The sequence below is a fragment of the Papio anubis genome, chromosome 2 (genome assembly GCF_008728515.1).
Source record: "Papio anubis isolate 15944 chromosome 2, Panubis1.0, whole genome shotgun sequence".
Classification (NCBI taxonomy): domain Eukaryota; kingdom Metazoa; phylum Chordata; class Mammalia; order Primates; family Cercopithecidae; genus Papio; species Papio anubis.
Genome location: NC_044977.1, coordinates 97,701,948 through 97,722,437, shown reverse-complemented (window position 1 = coordinate 97,722,437; position 20,490 = coordinate 97,701,948). Strand labels below are relative to the sequence as shown.

Below are 20,490 nucleotides of genomic sequence, written 5' to 3'. Positions count from 1 at the left end.
TGCAGCATGCAGTTGATTCTTGCATTTTAAAAGAAATCAAATCTTACACTCTTTTTTTTTTTTTTTTTTGAGACAGAGTCTCACTCTATCGCCCAGGCTGGAGTGCAGTGGTGCAATCTTGGCTCACTGCAACCTTCTCTTCCTGGGTCCTGGTTCAAGTAATTTTCCTGCCTCAGCCTCCTGAGTACCTGGGATTACAGGAATGCGCCATCATGCCCAGCTAATTTTTGTATTTTCAGTAGAGACGGGGTTTCACCATGTTGGCCAGGCTGGTTTTGAACCCCTGACCTCGTGATCTGCCCACCTCAGCCTCCCAAAGTGCCAGGATTACAGGCGTGAGCCACTGCGCCCGGCCTCTGTCTTTTAATTAGTGCCTTTAGAGCACTATTTAATATAATTATTGATATGACTGAATTAAAATCTATCATTTGCTAATTGTTTTATATTAGTTCTATCTGTTCTTTTTTTTCTCTCTTTTAAATCTTCTTTTGAATTGAGGATTTTCTGTGATTCCGTGTTATCCCCATAATTGATTTATTATTTCTACTGAAAAATTTAATGCATGTTTTCAGAGCTTACAATATATATCTATAATTAGAGTCTATTTCCAAATAATATTATGCCACTTCTCATGTAGTGTATGGGTTTTGCAACACAAACTGCCAAACCTTCTCTCCCAACATTTGTGCTATTTTTTGTCATGTTTTACTTTTACATATGGTATTAACATAGTACCTTGATATGATTTTTCTTTTGACAGTGACTTATCTTTTAGAGTAATTTTCAAAATAAGAAAAAAGTTAATTTTATATTTATTTTCATTTCTTGACATTTCTAGAGGTCATCATTTCTTTGTGTACGTCCAAGTTTTTGTCTGGTATCATATTCATTCTGCCTGAAGAACACCTGTTAACATTTCTTATGGTACAGATCTGGTGGCAATGAATTTTGTTTTGTTTATCTGAAAAAATCTTTATTTCTCCTGCATTATTGAAAAATATTTTTGCGGGATATAAAATTCTGGGTTGATGAGTTCCTGACCTTTCTCTGACCTACCATCAGCACTTTAAAGATGTTACTACATTATTTCTGGCTTGCATGGTTTCTGATGCAAAATTGGTTGTAATTCTTATTTGTGTTTCTCTGTATGTAAAGTGTCTTTTTTCTCTGGCTGCATTCAAATATTCGTGTATGTATATATATATTTATATACACATACTATACACATATAGTATACACTCATATATGCACATACACATACATACACACAAATACATATAGTGACTAAGGAAAAATGAAACAGGCATACTTTTTCTTTTGGTAGATCTTTATTGTGGAGGCTTGAGTTGATCTAATCAGGAGTTAAACTATGTTTAGATGTTTTTGTTGCTATGGTTATCCACAGGCTTTGAATTCTTCCAGTATTACCTTGAATTTAGTGTGTGGGATGGTTTGCTAAAGGAGATTTTCTTAGTGTTTGCACCACTCTCACCTTGAGGCCTTCCCTTCATTCCTGTGCCTCAGAGAGGGGTCTTTCTCCATGTTCTTATCCTTCTAGCAGTAGACTGCTGTTCTTAGTGACTCAGCATTTGATATTTTGATGGTGGTAGAAGGGATGGCATTTTCTGTTGTGATTCAGCTTTAATCTTAGGTAGGCACTGTGTCTCTGAGACTTAAGGGTGGGGTCTATTAAGGGATGTTGCCCTATCCCCAGCTGTAGGAGACCTCTATGGTCTGGACCCAGGATGTAATTCTACGCCTACTTCATGAATAGAGAGCTTTTTGTTCTCTTTCCTCCCCTCAGTTCCACTGGATCTTAATCAGTCCCTAAGGGTGACAGGATTTGCTTCTTCATCCTCAGAGGCTTAGGACTTTTGTTCTGCAGGGGAAATAGGGGAGAAGGACCTGGATGGGGATTCAGGTCTTTTCTAGGGGGGAGGTTTTCATAAGATTCTTCTTGCCTTACTGTCAATTGTATGTGTGTATGAGTGTGTGCACACATTTGATGATGTCCATAGAGAAGAATATACAAGAGGGTGGAAATTCTGCTTGTGTCTATGGTTCACAGGAGTTCTGTTAGTCTCTATATTCTCAGGCTAGCCAATACGTGGACCTTAGCAATTCACTATACATTTTAGCTGATTTCTTCTTAACAGCTTACATGCATCCAATGGCATCTGTCCTACGTAAAAAGTGCTTACAACCATCTCTCCTTGAAAGTGCCTGTCTTACATCAGATTTTAGATTAAGTTGTTTGTCCCCAGATCTTAGCTTTCTGATGTGTTCAAGAGAAAATTTTAGATTATCTGGCTGTTTTTTGTTGTTGTAAGGGTGGGGCCATGCTCTTTTCAGTTTTCTACATCTTGAGGTGAATTTCTTGATTTTTAAAAAAGAATCACACTTTTAAAAACACTGAAAAATAAAGAAAAGAGACTGAGCTACCAAAACGGTGCCAGCAGTGACTTTGGGTGGCTCTCACTTATGTCAGGCACAGGGTGAATTCAGGGCTCTGGGCTATTAGGGGTAGACTGCAAACCCCTGCAGCAGATGTGAGCTGCATGTGTGGGCACCTGTGTCAGCCTGTGCTCATTTGTCTTCCTACAGTGATGTCATGTGATACACAATACCCAAAGACAATTACCCAAAGACAATGGAGGTGGGAGCAAATGTCCCTTATTCTTCACACCCTTCACTGCTGGCATCAAGGCAGTTACTGTACCCTCGCCACAGGCTTTGGCACAGCATGTCAGGAAGTTCTCTGGGGTGGCCACACCTATATCCTCTAAGGGCTTTCAACAGGTTTCTCATCATGATAGGTATCCTTTCTTACCTCTGATTGATGCAGTGACGCTGTTTTCCTGGGACAGTGTTAAGCTGTGCCGGACAGGGGATGAATATTTCTTGGGTAAATTGACCACTCTCACTTTGCCCATGGTCCATTGCTAATCCTCTCTGCTAGTGGTAATGTATGGAAGTGAGATGCGTCAGCAACATTGAAACACATCACATTCTAGGAGTGCAATCATTACAGCAATTCAAGAGAAGTCCTGGTTGTATAATGTGTGATTCGTTGATTATGCTATAACAATCCAAATGCTAAATTTAACAAGATCAGTAAAACATATAACCAATCACATTTTCTTGCATATTCTGGGTAAGACTTGTAGTTGCAGTTATTGTAGAACAGTAATAAAGGCACTGGAAGCCAGTATTCAAGGTTGGCAGGATGATGCAGTGTCACGAGCAAGGTGCCTCGACTCAGAACCGGGCTCTGGAGGAACGCGAAGAGCCTATCTCGCCAGCGTGCCCTTTTCCTCGCGGGAATTAGGAGGGAAGCACCAAGATGTGGGGTCCTCCAGGAGTCCTAGAGAGAAATCCAGAGAGTGTATGGGTTGGCCAGTCAGTGTGATGACGCACTTCCGGGACCGCCTTCGTTTTTGTCGCGTGAGGTTTTGGTTTGTGAGGATCGGCGAGGGGCGCCCACCATCTCTGCTTGCTGAAAAGCTGCAGAGGCCGCCAGGAGTCCACGGTGAGCGGGTCTGAGGAGGACGGGAAACGGCCACGAGGGAGGCGGGCGCGGCTACTGCTGGTACTGGGGTCCTCATGCCGATCCCCGAGCTTGGCTCGGTAGCGTCGAGACGGGGAACTGGCAGAGGCCCGGAACGGTGGCCGCGACTCCCACCCCCTCGTTTCTCTGTACCCGGGGCAGCCTGTGGCCCACTCAGAGTCAGATACGGACACACATTCACATGTTAACTTCGAAGCCCACAAAAAGTTTTAACTGTCCACACTCCAGAACCTTCTAGCAACAGAACACGCCCCTCGGTCGCTCCAGCCCCCTTGTCTTTGCCCCGGATGCGGAAACCCCAACCCTATCCCTCAGCTTGTCAGTTTCCCCGTTTTCAGTTGGTCACAGAAAATCAGTTGGTGATCAGTTATTTTCGCCTGGCATAGTGTACGCCAGTCTTGAAACTTGTTACTGTTGTAGAGCAACCAAAAATTTGAGAATACTAAAATGTATTCCCTACCCGTCCCCAGGATGTCCCATTTTGGAAAATATGGAGCCCTGCGATTTGGATTGGCTCATATGAATGTTAAATCTGAAAGGACTAGTCGTATCCATTATGCACCTAATATGTATTTAGTGTTTAACATAGTTTCTATGTACAGGATTGGAGATGTCGAAAGATTTCTTGACCTCTTAACATTGCTCATTATATTCTTTTCATTACATTCTCGGAACTTTTACTCCACTGTCATAATTTAATTGTCAAGGTTCATAGGTTAACATTCGATGTCCCTGCCATTAGTCGACTATGTTGGGAGTGTGACTTGTTCTCCAATGTGGCTTGTTATTTATGCTTCACCTCCACATAGTTTTCCCTATAGGAAGACACTTCCATAGGGAGTGTTTTGTGTTTTGTAGGGTGGCATCTGTTGTAGTTCTATTTCCAGATGATTTCCCTTTCACAGATTGTCAGCTGTGCACATCAGACCTTTTTGCTTAAGTCCTTTTGTTTGATGTGCTAATCCTGTTAAGTATCCACTGTAAGGGACATTTATTGCCGATACGATTATAGTATCATGATTTTAGAGAATTAGACACTCAACTACAAGGGTTACCTATTTACTCAGGATGAATCACTGCTTTTGTTACCCTTCCTTGGACAGAAACCATCCATGAATTTAGCAGCATTACTTGTGTAGGTTTACACTGTGTTTTCTTTTAAAGTACTTCTCTTTACACTCATAAATATTTCTCCTTACTGGACTCCCTGTTAACTTCCAAGATGCCGTTTCTAGCGTCTCCTGACAGCTGTTTCTTTGACACCTTCAGCTTCCTCTACCTTCCTGAATAGCTTTCTGGATTCACTAAGAAGAGTCATTGGAGGGAGGGGCAATGCACTGGCTTTATAGTCTTTTGTCCCATGCTGTTGCAATATCCTAAGACTTAAGGCAAAATGCAGATACGGAGTTGGAATGGAAGTTGTTTTTAAGGTCTATGAGTACATGCACTTTTATGTGTTTATATGCTTTTTGAATATCTCTGATCCACCTGTTGGCAGCTCTTTGTATTTCAGGTGTTGCCTTTAATGCATAAATATTGATGATTCACTCTTGAAAGGCAAAAGACTTACTTCCTAATGATGAACTAATTAAATGACCCAGAATGAGAGTTGGAACTAGTTTAGAAATGAAATTGTTTTGTTTCCTTACACTATAACATTTGGAACTTGGAGTATTTGGGACATATTATGAAGTTGATGGATTCTTTTAATATGATAGTGTTTTCTTTCTCATTACCCACTCCCAACACCTTTATAAAACTGAATATCTTGTATTTAGGGGAAAAATAGTAGTAGGGAGACATCAGAATATTCCTAATAACTATTTTCAAAGTCTGTTAAACTTTTATTACTTCAGTCGTAGAAACTGTCTTGTTCTAATATTAAGTAGCATGGGAGGAAAAACATGCTGAGGTCTTACAGTGTTTAATGGATTTCTTTTATATAACTCATTCTTATCTGTACTGTATGGATTTCAGGGATCTTAACTGTTCAGAATTCCGACTTTCTTTTCCACCTATAACACTCTGTCCACCGTCTACCTTAGTTTCCTTTTCTGTTTTCTTTCCTGTGATATCTTCTCTGGATTAGCTGAAATTACAGTTTTCTCAGTCCACTTTTTAATGACTTATTTCTTGGATGTTTCTACCTCCTTTTTGCATTTCTCTGTATGCCTGCTATCTCGCCTTTGTGAGACTGATGATAAACAATAACTAATGAACAGTTATTTATATAGCCTTCAAAACAGGATGGGTCAGAGGTTGTATGTAGGACTTATGGTCATTAAAGTTATTGCCATTAATGTTTTTTTCTTCACCTTCAGCACCTGAGACTTTTACCTTTACCCAAGAAAGGAATAAAAGAGGTCAGATGATGACAGCTATGTCCTTAACAACCAGGTCCCAGGTGAGCTGATGCTTTTTTCTGTCTCTGTACGTATCCCTGTGTGTATATACATATATGTTTATTAGATACATACATAGAAATATCTATATATACACGTTTACATAAATATATAACATAATTTTATATATGCATATATATACACACACACACACATTTCTCATTGAGGTTTAACTTATATAACACAAGTCTTTTTTTTTTTTTTTTTTTTGAGACGGAGTCTCGCTCTGTCGCCCAGGCTGGAGTGCAGCGGCCGGATCTCAGCTCACTGCAAGCTCCGCCTCCCGGGTTCACGCCATTCTCCGGCCTCAGCCTCCCGAGTAGCTGGGACTACAGGCGCCCGCCGCCTCGCCCGGCTAGTTTTTTGTATTTCTTAATAGAGACGGGGTTTCACCGTGTTAGCCAGGATGGTCTCGATCTCCTGACCTCGTGATCCGCCCGTCTCGGCCTCCCAAAGTGCTGGGATTACAGGCTTGAGCCACCGCGCCCGGCCTATAACACAAGTCTTAACAGTATAGCTTGCTTTTTAGAACTATGTACACTTGTATGACCTCACTCATAGAAACACATAGAACATTATTAGCACCCTAGAAGTCCCTTTCGTACTGCCTCCCAAGGAATCCACTGCTCATCCCAAAGTTAACCACTATTCTGACCTCTGTCACCATGGGAAAGTTTTGTTTGTTCTTGAACTTCATATAAGTGGAATCATTAAACATGCATTGTTTTGTATCTGCCTTCTTTTGTTCAACATTATGTCTGTGAACTTCACTGACTTTGCACACAGCGGTGATTTGTTCTTTTTCACTACTAAGTAGTTTTTCATTTTGTGATAATAGCACATTTTATTCATTCTATTGTGGATGGACTTTTGGTTGTTCCCATTTTGGGCTACCATGAATAAGAATGCAGTGAACATTCTTGTCTTTTTGTGGACATAGATGCTCATTTCTCTTGGGTATGTCTCTTTGAGTAAAATGGCTAGCTCATAGAGTATACATTTGGTTAGTTTTAGTAGATGCTGCCCAACAATTTTCTGAAATGATTCTTCCAATTTGTATTTCTATCAGCAGTGTACAGTTGCTCCACATCCTTACCAATACTTGTCACTCGTTTGTAGTATCTCATTGGGGTTTTAAAAATTTCCTCATCTCTAGTAAGCAGTGATGCTGAGCACCATTTCATAGGTTTATTGACATATTCTCTTATGTGAACTCCCCGTTCAGATATTTTTTTCATATTTTTTATTACACTGTACCCTTTTTCCTCCTAAGTTGTATTGTTTCTTATTTATTATAAGTCCTTTGTCAGATATATGTGTTACTTCTCCCAGTCAGTGGCTTGCATTTTCACTCTCCTAATGGTATCTTTTGATAAACAGATTTTACTTTTAATGAAGTCCAGTATATCAGTTTGTTTTGTATAAGAAATCTTTTCTTACTCAGACATCATGAAGATGTTCTCATGTGTTTTCTTCTAGAAGATTTATTGTTTTACCTTTATACTTAGGTGTGTGATTCATCTCAAATTAAAGGTGTGAGGCAGGGGTCAAAAGTTCTTTTTCCCTCCATACACATATCCAGTTGATTCAGGATTGTGTATTGAAAAATCTATCTTTTATCCACTGAATTGCTCTAGTTACTTTGTCATACATTTGGTGAACATATATGTCTGTGTCTGTTTTTAAAATCCCTTAGATTTTAGGTTCCCTTAATCTCATACTCCAAATTAAGACCATTTCCACTAAAGCTCTATTTCTGAAATACAGAGCTTGACTCCAGGGCTTAAAAACTTGAAATAGCCACCTTTTTGGGCCTATCTTGAGCCTTATGCACCACCGTAGCCTTTCTCAAGTAAGCAGTATTTTCCTATGCCTCTCTAACCTCATTACCTCTGCATGAAGACAGGCTGCAGGTGGGAGTTCATTGACTGATGGGAGAGCTTTGTGCTTGGGGTAGTGGGCAAGGAGACAGGCAAGAAAGAAGGATTAGAATGAAAGTAGAATTGGGAAATGGAGTAATATGAGTAACTGAAATAATCACTGGTATATACACAAATTAGGGAGGGGCTTAGAGCTAAGCTGACAGCTATGTTCAGGGGTCAGTTCTCCTTCCACATGCGCACTTCTATGCTCGGGCCCAAGCCCAGATCCTATGCAGCAGGTTCAGTGTCTGTGTGGAGGTCACATGTTTAGAAGCTCATAGTGGAGGTGTACTTGGTTCTTACTGGGAAAGTATCCTGAACTCTGACTGGCTACCTTTAATTCTGCATCTTCTTCCTCCACACCTAAATTTTACACAAAAAAACTCTGTAGGCATGTGAAGGACCCAATACTGAATACGTATCATTATAGGTGCCCTTCTCAGGTGTCTCATTGACAGATTTGACCATCACCAAAGTACTGAGGTCTGGGAAAGTAGGAACTTGTCATTTCAGGAATCAGTGGCTTTTGAGGACGTGGCTGTGTACTTCACTACGAAGGAATGGGCCATCATGGTGCCTGCCGAGAGGGCCTTGTACAGGGATGTGATGCTGGAGAACTATGAGGCTGTGGCCTTTGTAGGTAAGGCCTCTCTGCTGTTGGTTTCTGCCTGGGCCCTCAGGTTGAAGGGCTCTTTTATAATTATTAGCTGACCCCAAATAGTGATGTCAGAGGTTGCCGGGTATAGAAAGCCCTGGTGTCTATTGACCTGCAAAGGGCTTTCCTTCTTTTTCTGTCGTAAAAGCTGCCCTCCTTCCCTACCTGCCTCCGAGGTGATTCTGAGTACAGTAGGGCTTGAGCTATATCGTGATACCCTTAGCCTAGTATTGAACCTCCAATTTATCTTGAGAGAACCCAGCCACTTTGTCTCCCTCTGGGAGTTACTCCTATGAGCCATTTGTCTTTTTCCCATAGTGGCAGATTTTCATCTTCTGACAAGGTAAAAAATCTTGTTGCCCTTTAAATAGAAATCTGCCTTCCAGGATATTTCAGGCTTCCTTGGAAGAACCATCCTGACTCTTCTTCCCAGGATCCCTCCCAGTACCTCTTTAGGGTACCTCTTCTATAGCTCACCCAGGAATTACCCTCCTCACCTCCCTTGCTTGTTCTTGCAGCCATAGGCTTGACTTTGACCCCTATGACTATGCTCATTATTCTGTTATGTTTTCGTCTTTTCAAGCAGTGCCGCCCACTTCCAAACCAGCTTTGGTCTCTCATCTGGAGCAAGGGAAAGAGTCCTGTTTCATTCGGCCACAGGTAGTCCTAAGCAGGAGTGACTGGAGAGCAGGCCTGATAGGTGAGTTAAGCAAGAGGGATCTTCTCCAGCTTTGTCTCTTCCTTTGCCTTCATTTCATCAAAATGAAAGGTGTGTGTTCTCTGTGCCCAACATCATGGAGTACACTGGGATCCTCGATCACATTCTTTCTGACTGGTGTGTTATTCATAGCTTCCCATTCCTTTAAAGTGTAGTGCACAACACTCTGCTTCTGTATTTCACACACTGGGATGCTTTTATCTCTTGGGGATATGTGGAACAGTTTTTCTAAATACTTTACAGGTTATTTGTGATCACTTTTTTCCAGTTTCTCCAGTTTTACAAAATTGATAAACTTGGTGCAGTATTATCTTGTCCACTGACCAATAGAACAAGTAGAAAAATTTATGTTTTTCATGAAAACTAATATATTAAAAATTTTAAATAATTTTATACTGAAATATTTTAAGGTAGCTTACAGTTGTTATGATTTTCCTCCCCTCTAGGATACTTGGAACTAAGAAGATATACTTACTTAGCTAAAGCAGTGTTACGTACAATAGTATCAAAGATTTTTCAAAATCGTCAATGCTGGGAAGACAGGAGAAAGGCTTAATTCTTGATATTTAAATACCAGTTTTCCAAGTAAGGAGTTGATGTAAGAGCCACCTTAAACGATGTCAAACACACATTTTCTTTTTCTGTAGACTGGTAGATTTAATGTTTTTCATTCATTAAAATAACTCATTCTGATGTACAAAGCAGGCTATCATGTCCTTTTTTAAACAGCTTTGTGGAGATACAATTCACAAATCATACAATTCACCCATTTAAAGTATACAATTAAGTGGTATTTAGAATATTCACAGAGTTGTGCAGGCATGCCACAGTCTACTTTTAGATCTTTAGAAACCCCTATCTGTTAGGAATTATTCACCATACCCAACCCCAACTCTTGGTTTTACACAACTACCTATCTACTTTTTGTTTCCATAAATTTTCTCATTAGGGATAGTTGGTATTAATGCAGTCATACAACATGTGGCCTTTTGCCACTGGCTTTCACTTAACATAATGTTTTCAAGGTTAATCCATTTTGTAACATGCATCAGTATAGTAGTATACAAGTTATAATGCAGATGTGTTTTCTCATGGGTACATACTCTGGATAGATACTTGTTGGGTCTTAATGGTAACTCTTTGTATAACATTTCGAGGAATGCCAAAACTTTTTCCGAAGTGGCTATACAAATTTACATTTCCTCCAGCAATGTATAAGGGTTCCTAATTCTTCACGTCCTTTCCAACACTTAATATTGTCTACCTTTTTGGCTGTAGGCATCCTGGTGATGTGAAGTGCTGTCTCATTGAAGTTTTTATTTGCATTTCTCCAGTGACTAATGACATTGAGAGTCTTTCAATGTGCTTATTGGCCATTTATGTATCCTCTTTGGAGAAATGTCTTTTCAAGCTGTGCACATTTTAAAATTGGTTACTTTTCCTTTTATTTTTGTGTTTTAAGAGTTTTGACATCTGGATACTAAATCCGTGTCAGATACATGGTTTACAAATATTTCATCCCATCTTGTGAATTGTCTTTTCACTTTCCTAATACTGTCCTTTGAAGCACAACAGTTTTGAATTTTGGTGAATTTCTTTGTATTTTCTATATACAAAATTATGTCATCTGCAAATAGAGTTTTACAAACTCTTCTTTTCTAATCTGAATGCCTTTTACTTTTTTTCTTGCCTAATTACTCTGGCTAGAACCTTTAGCACAATGTTGGATACAAGTTGCAAGAGTGGACATTCTTGTCTTATTCTTGATCTTATGGGGAAAGCATTCAATCTTTTACCAGTAAGTATGATGTTAGCTATTATTTTCTTGTAAATGCTCTTTATCAAGTTATCAAGTTGCTAATTTGTTGAGTTTTTGTCGTGGAAGGGTGTTAAAGTTTGTGAAATGATATTCTGTGACTGATAAATTTGGTTCTTTCCTGTATTCTATTAATGTGGTATACATTACATTGATTGATTTTGGTGTGTTGAACCCCACCCTCCATTCCTTGGATAATCATAGTCAGTGATGTACAATCCTTATACTGCTGGATTTCATTGGCTAGTCTTTGGCAAATACTTAGTGACATTATGATTCATGAGTGGTTATTTTGGGTGGTGGGTTAGATATGCATTCTCCAAATCCAGTACTATGTTCTCTAACTATAGTATGTATATTATCTTTCCCAATACAGGCTTTCTGACAGCAGGAATAATATAATACTTTTCTCATTTATGCCATAACACTTTATGCAGTGTTATTTGATATTTTTTGTTGTTTTTCACTTAATTAAGAGATTCTCTCCTAACTTTATGCCTCCCAATTATGTCTCCATTCTTTCCCTACTGTATCTGAGTCCTCTGTTTCATGTTCCCATCCTTATTTGTTGTTGGTATTTTTACACTACCGCTCATTCCCATAGCCCATGACCTTCCCTTTTCGATTTCTCCTATCTTCTTAGCTGTCTTCTCATCTTGAACTCCCTTTGGACTTCTAAACTCTGATAAAGCTTTCTCTTCCCTGTCGGGATTCAGGACTTTTCCTTTTCTCACTTTATTCCCTAAATGCTCTAAAGGCATTTCAGGTGTGATGGCTCATATCTGTAACCCCTGCTACTTGGAAGGCTGTGGCGGGAGGATTGCTTGAAGGTAGGAGTTTGAGACCAGCATGGACAACATAGTAAGACCCCCATCTCTGAAAACATACCATTAGCCAGGTGTGGTGTTACATGCCGGTAGTTCCAGCTGCTCAAGAGGCTAAGGCAGGAGGATTGCTTGAGCCCAGGAGTTCAAGGCTTCAGTGGGCTGTGATCACCCTACTGTACTTAGTCCTGGGTGACAGAGTGAGATCTTTTGTCTTTAAAGAAAAGCATTTTATAAGGACACAAAAGCTGTGTAATAATAGGACATACTAATCTTACTTGCTGATTAGTTCAGGCAAACTATGACCCATAGGCCAAAATCTGGCCTACCACTGGTCTTTTTGTAGATGACGTGTGAAATAAGAATGGTTGAATTTTTAGTGGCTGAAAGAAATCAATAGAAGAATATTTTGTAACACATGAAAATTATTTGAAATTCAAATTTCAGTGTCTATAAATGAAGTTTTATTGAAATACAGTTATGTTCATTCATTATGTTTTGTCTATGTCTGCATTCACATTACAATGATAGGGTTGAGTACTTGCAACAGATAATTGTATGGCCTGAAGAGCCTAAAACATTTACTATCTAGTCGTTTACAAGAAATGTTTGCTAACTTCTGGTATACTTCCCTCTAGCATTGCTGAGAGGTGGGTATTTGTATTTCTTCTTCTCTAATCAGGTGGAAAAACCTCGGCTGAGAATGAGCATCTGACGTCAAAACAAATACTTTCTGATAAACACAAATCTTGTGGCATGGTATCAGGTGAATATCTGAGAGGGGGACCTGATATTCAAGATAATTTGCAGATCAAAGGGCAAGTTAGTGAGACATAAAAGAGATTTCACAAGAGATGAAATGAATAAAAACGAGAAAGGTTCTGTGAAGGAGATAATCAGTAATGAGAAACTTCATATAGAAAATACAAACCATCTACAAAAGAAATCAGAAAGAAATACTAGTGTTAGTTCTCAGCATGAAACGCATCTACGAGGACCAGGTATACAGATTTTCTATAAATCTGATGTATGGGACAAACATTGCAGTCACAGTTCAGACTTTTTTCAGTGTCAGAAAAACTACACTAGAGCTCCCCCAAATGCCGTCTTCACTTCTCTCCTCCTTTCTGTGATCTTTCCTGGACTTACCATAGGCCCTTTGCCCTTTGTAAATTTCATACTGCCTTTTACATTCAGTCTTACTTGCACCCTCCTCCATTTTGCATTTTTACCTTTCTGTAGATGGCCACAGCATGCTTGCTGGTCAATTTTATACCCTGTGGTGGACATAGGTTTCTGTTTTTGTCTGTTGTAGCAAGGGCAAGAAGCAACGATTAGGTGAAAAAAGGTCAGGAAATATGAATATATTTCCACTGTAAATGAATATATAGCATGATCATTTGAGTACATTATAAGAATGGCAGAAGTGAGTGAGTTCACTCAACTCAGGAAGAGAAGGATTCAAATAGAAACTGAAGATATTGCTGCCAGAAATGGACTTTTTAGAGAGGTGTTTATGCCTTGACCTCATAGGAGGCCGTAACATAGTAGTAAATGGGAACCGGTCCTCAGTTTTACTTTTTCAGGGTTGATTTCATCTGGGGTGCAACATTCATTGAATACTAGCCACTGGGTTCATTTGACATTTCACAGGAGACTGAATTGTTAAACAAAAAGTCAGTTTGTGGCTGGACATGGTGGCTCAGACCTGTAATCCCAGCACTTTGGGAGGCTGAGGCAGAAGGATCCCTGGAGGCCAGGAGTTCAAGACCAGCTTGGGCAACATAGCAAGACCTCCATTTCTACAAAAAATAAAAAAATGAGATGGGTGTGGTGGTGCACACCTGTAGTCCTAGCTACTCAGGAGGCTGAGGCAGGAGGACCACTTGAGCCCAGGAGTTTGAGGCTGCACTGAGCCATCATCATGCCATTGCTCTCCAGCTTGGGTGACAGAGCAAGACCCTGTCTCCAAAAAGTCAGTTTGTTATTTTCTATATGGGGACATCTTTTCTAGGTCCAAAAGAATAATTTACTGTCTACTTTTCATGTGTCTGTCTTTTCTTCCTTCCATAACTGGGTCAAGCAGTGTTATTTATGAAAAAGGTATATAAGCCTTTGTAGGTTGACTGCTTCTAGATGACATTTTCAGGAACAGAGTGATGAATTACTTCCCTTTCCCTTGTCTCCCCTTTGCAAATGTTACCCTTTGTTGTAGGCAAAGGTTGTGCTTTGCAAAGGTTATCCTTTGTTATGGTCAAAGGTTTGCATTTTTATATGACCTTTGTTATAGTCAAAGGCTATGCTTGGCCAGAAGCTACAGTTTAGAAAAATGTAAGCGAGCTAGATGTTGGTGACTTTGAGCCAGAATAGTCACAACCTACTTAGAGACCAGTTTATCCAAGGTTAGAAAGTATGAACTCAGAACAAGGTCTTGTAGCTGAAAGCAGCATTGTCACGTAGAGAAATGGTCTGGAGGAGACATACTGTGAGCTGAGAAAAGAAAGAACCTCAGTTAATGGAGTCCACAGATTTATTCAAACAGCAAAGAGGTTTGGGAACCCCAGGATGAGGAGTATCAATCCAGAGAGCAAGAAGAAACATCCCTGGAGGTCCAGGCTGTGGTATTTATGGCCTGAGTGCATTATTGGTAACTACATTGCGTATGATGGATGATGGGTAATGCATCCATGGACTGTTTCTAGATATCTGACAAAAAGGGAACTTGTCCTTGAGATCCGTTCATAAGATTGAGAAGTTACCAGGCCAAGAAGAAGATAAAGGAGACTGAGTGCTCACATGAAACAGTCTCCCCCACCTGTATATTAAGCTCAGACCAACTGGATTATGTTAATCTCATTTATTTGTAATTACCAGCCTGCATGGAACTCCTTGTGTCTGGGGCATATTAGGCCATCCAGACATAGTAGGGAGCTGAAAATATTTAGTGTGATGTTGAGGGTTACTCTTAAGAATTAGTGTTGAAGAGGTGAACAACATTTAAATTACTAAGAAGCTGGTATGCCATGCTAATGAGATTGACTTTATTCTTGCCAGGGGAAGCTGATCAGGAGTTTAAAGCAGGGCTGTATGTATAGTCAATCTGCTTTCTAGCAAGGTCATTGACAGCATGGGAAGAATTAAGGGTTGGTGAAATAGGAGCCAGGCAAAATAGACAAGCAGTTCCAAAATGGGAGTCTGTGGACTAGGAAGTCCGTGATAAAATTTCCACTAATTTGAAGTTAGAAAATGAAGGAAATGTGGTAGAAATCTATGTATATATGAGGTTTATATGTATACATAAGATGACCCACAGTTCTTGGAAACTTATGCATTGTTGTTCTTTCTCTTTTTGGCATAAAAATTATCTTTTTTGAAGTAATCAAGAGCCTTGTATGCTTTTGTTACAGTTATGCATTTGTTTTTGATGTCCTTTATTGGAAAATAAGAAGATGACCATGCGATATTTCTGTTCCTTCTGTCTGCCATTCATGTTTTAAAAACTGTTTTGTGGGGCCGGGCGCGGTGGCTCAAGCCTGTAATCCCAGCACTTTGGGAGGCTGAGACGGGCGGATCACGAGGTCAGGAGATCGAGACCATCCTGGCTAACACGGTGAAACCCCGTCTCTACTAAAAATACACAAACTTAGCCGGGCGTGGCGGCGGGCGCCTGTAGTCCCAGCTACTCGGGAGGCTGAGGCAGGAGAATGGCGTGAACCCGGGAGGCGGAGCTTGCAGTGAGCTGAGATCCGGCCACTGCACTCCAGCCTGGGTGACAGAGCGAGACTCCATCTCAAAAAAAAAAAATAAATAAAAAATAAAAAAAAATAAAAACTGTTTTGTGAAATAGAAAAGATAGCTAACCAGTCTTGTATTAGTCAGGGTTCTCCAGAGGGACAGAACTAATAGGATATATATATATATGTGTGTGTGTGTATATATATAGACACACATGGAAGGGAGTTTATTAGGGAGAATTGGCTCACACAATCACAAAGCGAAGTCTCACAGTAGGTAGTCTGCCAGCTAGGGAAGAAAGAAGCCAGTAGTGGTTTAGTCTGAGTCTGAAAACCTCAAAAGCAGGGAAATTGACAGTGCAGCCTTCATTCTGTGGCCAAAGGCCCAAGAGCCCCCAGCAAACCACTGGTGTAAATCCAAGAGTCTAAAGGCCAAAGAACCTAGAGTCTGATGTTCTAGGGCAGGAGGAACAGAGGGAGGCTTCCAGCACAGGAGAAAGATGAAAGCCAGAAGACTCAGCAAGCAAAGATCCTACATTCTCCCCCCTGGTATGTTTTAGTTGTGCTGGTAGCGAGTTGGATGGTGCTCACCCACATTGAGGCTGGGTCTTCCTCTCCCAGTCCACTGACTCAAATGTCAGAGTCCTCTGGCAACACCCTCACAGACACACCCAGAAACAGTACTTTACCAGCTACGTAGGCATCCTTCAGTCCAATAAAGTTGACACCTAATATTAACTATCATAAGTCTGCTAAGCTTTTCTGGATCGTCTTTGGAAAATTGAGTGGAGGTTAAACCAGAACTTTCCATACTGCCTCTGGTTAAGGATTAGTCTCCCACTTCCCCCACCAATCTTTCAGAGACAAATAAATGCTTCTGTTGCACATGACTAACACATAGTTCATGCCTCATGTGACCCATTGATGGGTTCCAAACTGGTATAAACCTTGTGTGAAATGAGTTCGCTGATCATATGCTTGGATGTCCTGGCAATGTAAAATGCTATATAAATTTTTAAACATTTATTCTCAATTTCTGGACTTAGAGGCCATTGAGAAAGAGTCCACAGATGGACACTAGCCCACAAACCACTCTTTGAATTGTAGGGCATGAGACTGTCTTTATGGATCAAACAGGAGTCTGTCAGGTTAGTGGGTTGAACAATTGAAGAGAATTTGTTGGCCCTACAGTTAGAGTACCTTGGGGCAAAAGGCAGTGCTTTTCCTGGGATCTTGGGAGCTAAAGGGAACTCCATTAAGCCCTGGAGAGATAAGTAATGTGACTGGACAAGAACTTGGGAGTGTAAAATTCTCAGAGGAATGACTGGAACCACCAAGAACCCTTCTTAAATAACATTTTTGCTTGTTTGATTGTTCTGATACTGAGTCTTGCTTTGTGGCCTAGGCTGGAGTACAGTGGCACAATCTCCGCTCACTGCAACCTCTGCCTTCTGGGTTCAAGTGATTCTCCTGCTTCAGCCTCCCAGGTAGCTGGAATTACAGGCACCCACCACCACACCCCGCCAATTATTGTATTTTTAGTAGAGATGGGGTTTCACCATGTTGGCCAGGCTGGTCTTGAACTCCTGACCTCAGGAGATCCACCCACCTCGACCTCCCAAAGTGTAGGGATTACAGGTGTGAGCCACCACACCCAGCCTTAAATAAGGGTTTTTATCATGTAATTGTGTTTTATGTGAACTATAATTTGTATTTCCCAGGTTGTTGCTCTGTAGTAAAGATAGGCTCTTAAATGAACCTGGAACATGTTGTGTAGGGGCTGCTGTGAAGAAAGTCTACAGAGTGAATTAAGGTAAAGTTGGCTAGGAGTCAAGCTTAGAAATCTCCAGTTTGGTACCCCTGCTCCCCGCTGGAGTGTCCAGTTTGGTTTCATGGCTGAAATCTCGATGTCCAGTTGTGATAGCATCAGTAACTCTGCCTGCTGCTGGCAACCTTGAGTATCCTTAATGGGGTGCAGTGCACAATAGGCAAATGGTGGTGGGAGGCAGGTTGTAGAGAATGTTCAGAGTAAATTGCTGGCATGGCCTGCCATTTGCTTCTGAGACCCAGATGTTTTCACTCCTCCCTTATGTGAGCAGTGGGCCTGTTATAAGGAACAGGGCTGTCCAGAAAGTCCTCAATAATAGAAATAACACATAGGTACACTACCATTTATTACATTCTTACCATGAACCAGGTCCTGTGATACAGACTTTATATGCTTTATCTCAGTCCTACAATAAGTGTGAGGTAAGGGGTTATTACTGTCATCATTTTACAGATGCATAGTGGGTATGAGTGGTCAGAATTCAAACCCAGAGAGCGATGCCATGATTCACATGCTATTGTGATTGCACCACCTTTCTCATTCAGGTACCCCTATTGATGCTTTGTAACCTAAGCTAGGCTCTTTGAGGTCAGGGATCCCAAGCTTCTCATTCCTACTTCTGTCCCTGCACTGCTGAAAGATATCCCAAGATCCTGCTCCCACACATGTATGGGCTGTAGCCAGCTACAGTTTCTATCTTCCCATGCTCAAGATTGGGAGTGGCTGAAGATCTTGCTCCTGAGCCTCTCTGGTGAGAGGTCAGAAACTGAAAGAAAAAATGGGGGTGAGAGAGAGAGGGCTTGGGGAGAACAACTGCAGCCTTGATCACAGCTCGGGGTGGGGAAGAGGGTTAGCGTCCAGCCATGTTGGGAATGGGTGGTACCTAAATGAATGTATGTGTGAGGATCACATTGTATATGTAGCAGAGTCAACTGTTGAGATACGCAGGTGTGCGAAGAAGGTGGTAACCACTTGGACTTCCTAAAACTTGAATTAGTTTTAAGCAATACAGTTGGATCTCAGTTTCATTTGATTATGACACTGGTATTTTGTAGGCTGAGACCACATAATTCATAGTGTGTTCATGTATTATGAATCTTATAGGACAGTGAAAAATTTATCACAGTATTGTACCAATAAATTATAACTACTTTAAGCAAGATTTAAAGAAAAATATACTCCATACCTCCAATTCTGATACTCCAGTAGATCCCCATTTTTATTTCTCTATGTCCATTGCTAACCCTTGTCCATATACATAATTTAATCGTAACAGATAAAATGTTACGTGTCTTTTTCTTTTCATTTCTTAAGTATCCTCCCTTTCCCCCAATTCTGTATACCCTATAATTCCTGTTTGTGATAACCCTTCTTGATTACCCATGTGAGTACGTTTCTTTATTCCCTTCTCCAAACTGTGAATTGCTTTTAGGGTAGATACTGTGTCTTTTTTTTTTAAGACAGAGTCTCGCTCTTTTGCCCAGGCTGGAGTTGGAGTGCAGTGGCAAGATCTTGGCTCACTGCTGCCTCGACCTCCCAGGCTCAAGCACTCATCCCACTTCAGCCTCTCCAGTAGCTGGGACTACAGGCATGCACCACCACACTTGATTTAATTTTTGTATTTTTTGCAGGGATGAGATTTTGCGTTGTTGCCCAGGCTGATCTTGAACTCCTGAGCTCAAGCAATCCATCCATCTCGCCTTCCAAGGTACTGGGATTGGAGGCATGAGCCACTGTGCCCGGGTGAGACTGTGTCTTAATCACATTCCCCGCCCCGATATCCATCCAGTTGGTGTTAGTTCCTTTTTATTAAAATGCATTGATGGGCATTAGGACATTTCTATCTGTGAGCTATTGCAAATAGTGGTGGTGTCAACAATGTCATGAATATAGTGTTTTTTTCCCTTTCTTTTGAATGATTTGCTTGAAATAAATTCCCAAGAATGAGATTAACCAAATCCAAAAATGTAATTATTTTATGTTTTAAAAACATGCTGCAATATTGCCTTTTTAAAAGGTTGTACCAATTTACTCTGCTATTAGAAATGTATGAATACAGTACTTAATTTCAATCTTATCAACAATAAATATTACAATTTAAAATTTTAAAAGTTAATTGGTATGATTGTTTTTATTTATATTTCTGTTTTTTTTTTTTTTGAGATGGAGTCTCGCTCTGTCGCCCAGGCTGGAGTGCAGTGGTGTGATCTCGACTCACTGCAAGCTCCACCTCCCGGGTTCATGCCATTCTCCTGTCTCAGCCTCCCAAGTAGCTGGGACTACAGGTGCCCGCCATCACGCCCGGCTAATTTTTAGTATTTTTAGTAGAGACGGGGTTTCACCGTGTTAGCCAGGATGGTCTTGATCTCCTGACCTTGTGATCTGCCCACCTCGGCCTCCCAAAGTGCAGGGATTACAGGCATGAGCCACCTCACCCAGCCTTGTATTTCTTTAATTAGTGAGGTTGAATTTATTGTTAGTTTACTAATTTTAATTCCACAGTGAAAAATTTCTCTTTGTGTCATGTGCCTTTTAATATAGTAAATGCTTAATGTTATACCTAAGAATTTGAGATATTTAATGCAATATATAAAAACCCATTGTTGGCCAGGTGTGGTGGCTCACACCTGTAATCCCAGCACTTTGGAAGGCCAAGGTGGGTGGATCACCTGAGGGCAGGAGTTTGAGACCAGCCTGGCCAATGTGGTGAAACCCCATCTCTACTAAAAATACACCCAGACACACACACATACACACACACACACACACACTAGCTGGGCTTGGTGGCATGTGCCTGTAACCCCAGCTACTTGGGAGGCTGAGGCAGGAGAATCGCTTGCACTGAGCTGCGGAGGTGGCAGTGAGCTGAGATTGCGCCACTGCACTCCAGCCTGGGTGACAGAGCGAGACTCCATCTAAAAATGGAAAAAAAAACAAAACCAGAAAACCAAAAAACCCATTGTTAATCAATCTTCAGAAAAGTGATACCTACTCATTTCTACTTTATGCTATATTTAGCAAAT

General features: G+C 40.8%; 1 protein-coding gene across 2 annotated transcripts; it reads left to right on the top strand.

Moving 5' to 3' along the window:
- The first annotated feature begins 3,402 nt into the window (after window positions 1-3,402).
- KRBOX1 (KRAB box domain containing 1) lies at window positions 3,403-9,966 on the top strand. Of its 2 annotated transcripts, none has more exons than XM_003894594.4 (5): window positions 3,403-3,529; window positions 5,890-5,972; window positions 8,406-8,532; window positions 9,134-9,247; window positions 9,712-9,966. In XM_003894594.4, the coding sequence occupies exons 1-5, from the start codon at window positions 3,409-3,411 to the stop codon at window positions 9,819-9,821; spliced, it is 555 nt and encodes a 184-aa protein (XP_003894643.2). In that variant the 5' UTR covers window positions 3,403-3,408; the 3' UTR covers window positions 9,822-9,966. The 2 variants fall into 2 exon arrangements, with proteins under 2 accessions (XP_003894643.2, XP_009199323.2); XM_009201059.3 differs by having other exon boundaries at window positions 9,131-9,247.
- The last annotated feature ends 10,524 nt before the right edge of the window (window positions 9,967-20,490 follow it).

Coding starts and splice junctions, on each gene's coding strand:
- KRBOX1 (XM_009201059.3), top strand. CDS start 3,409: ATGACGCACTTCCGGGACCGCCTTCGTTTTTGTCGCGTGAGGTTTTGG. Junction 3,530..5,889: donor GAGGCCGCCAGGAGTCCACG/GTGAGCGGGTCT, acceptor CTTCACCTTCAG/CACCTGAGACTTTTACCTTT. Junction 5,973..8,405: donor CCTTAACAACCAGGTCCCAG/GTGAGCTGATGC, acceptor TTGTCATTTCAG/GAATCAGTGGCTTTTGAGGA.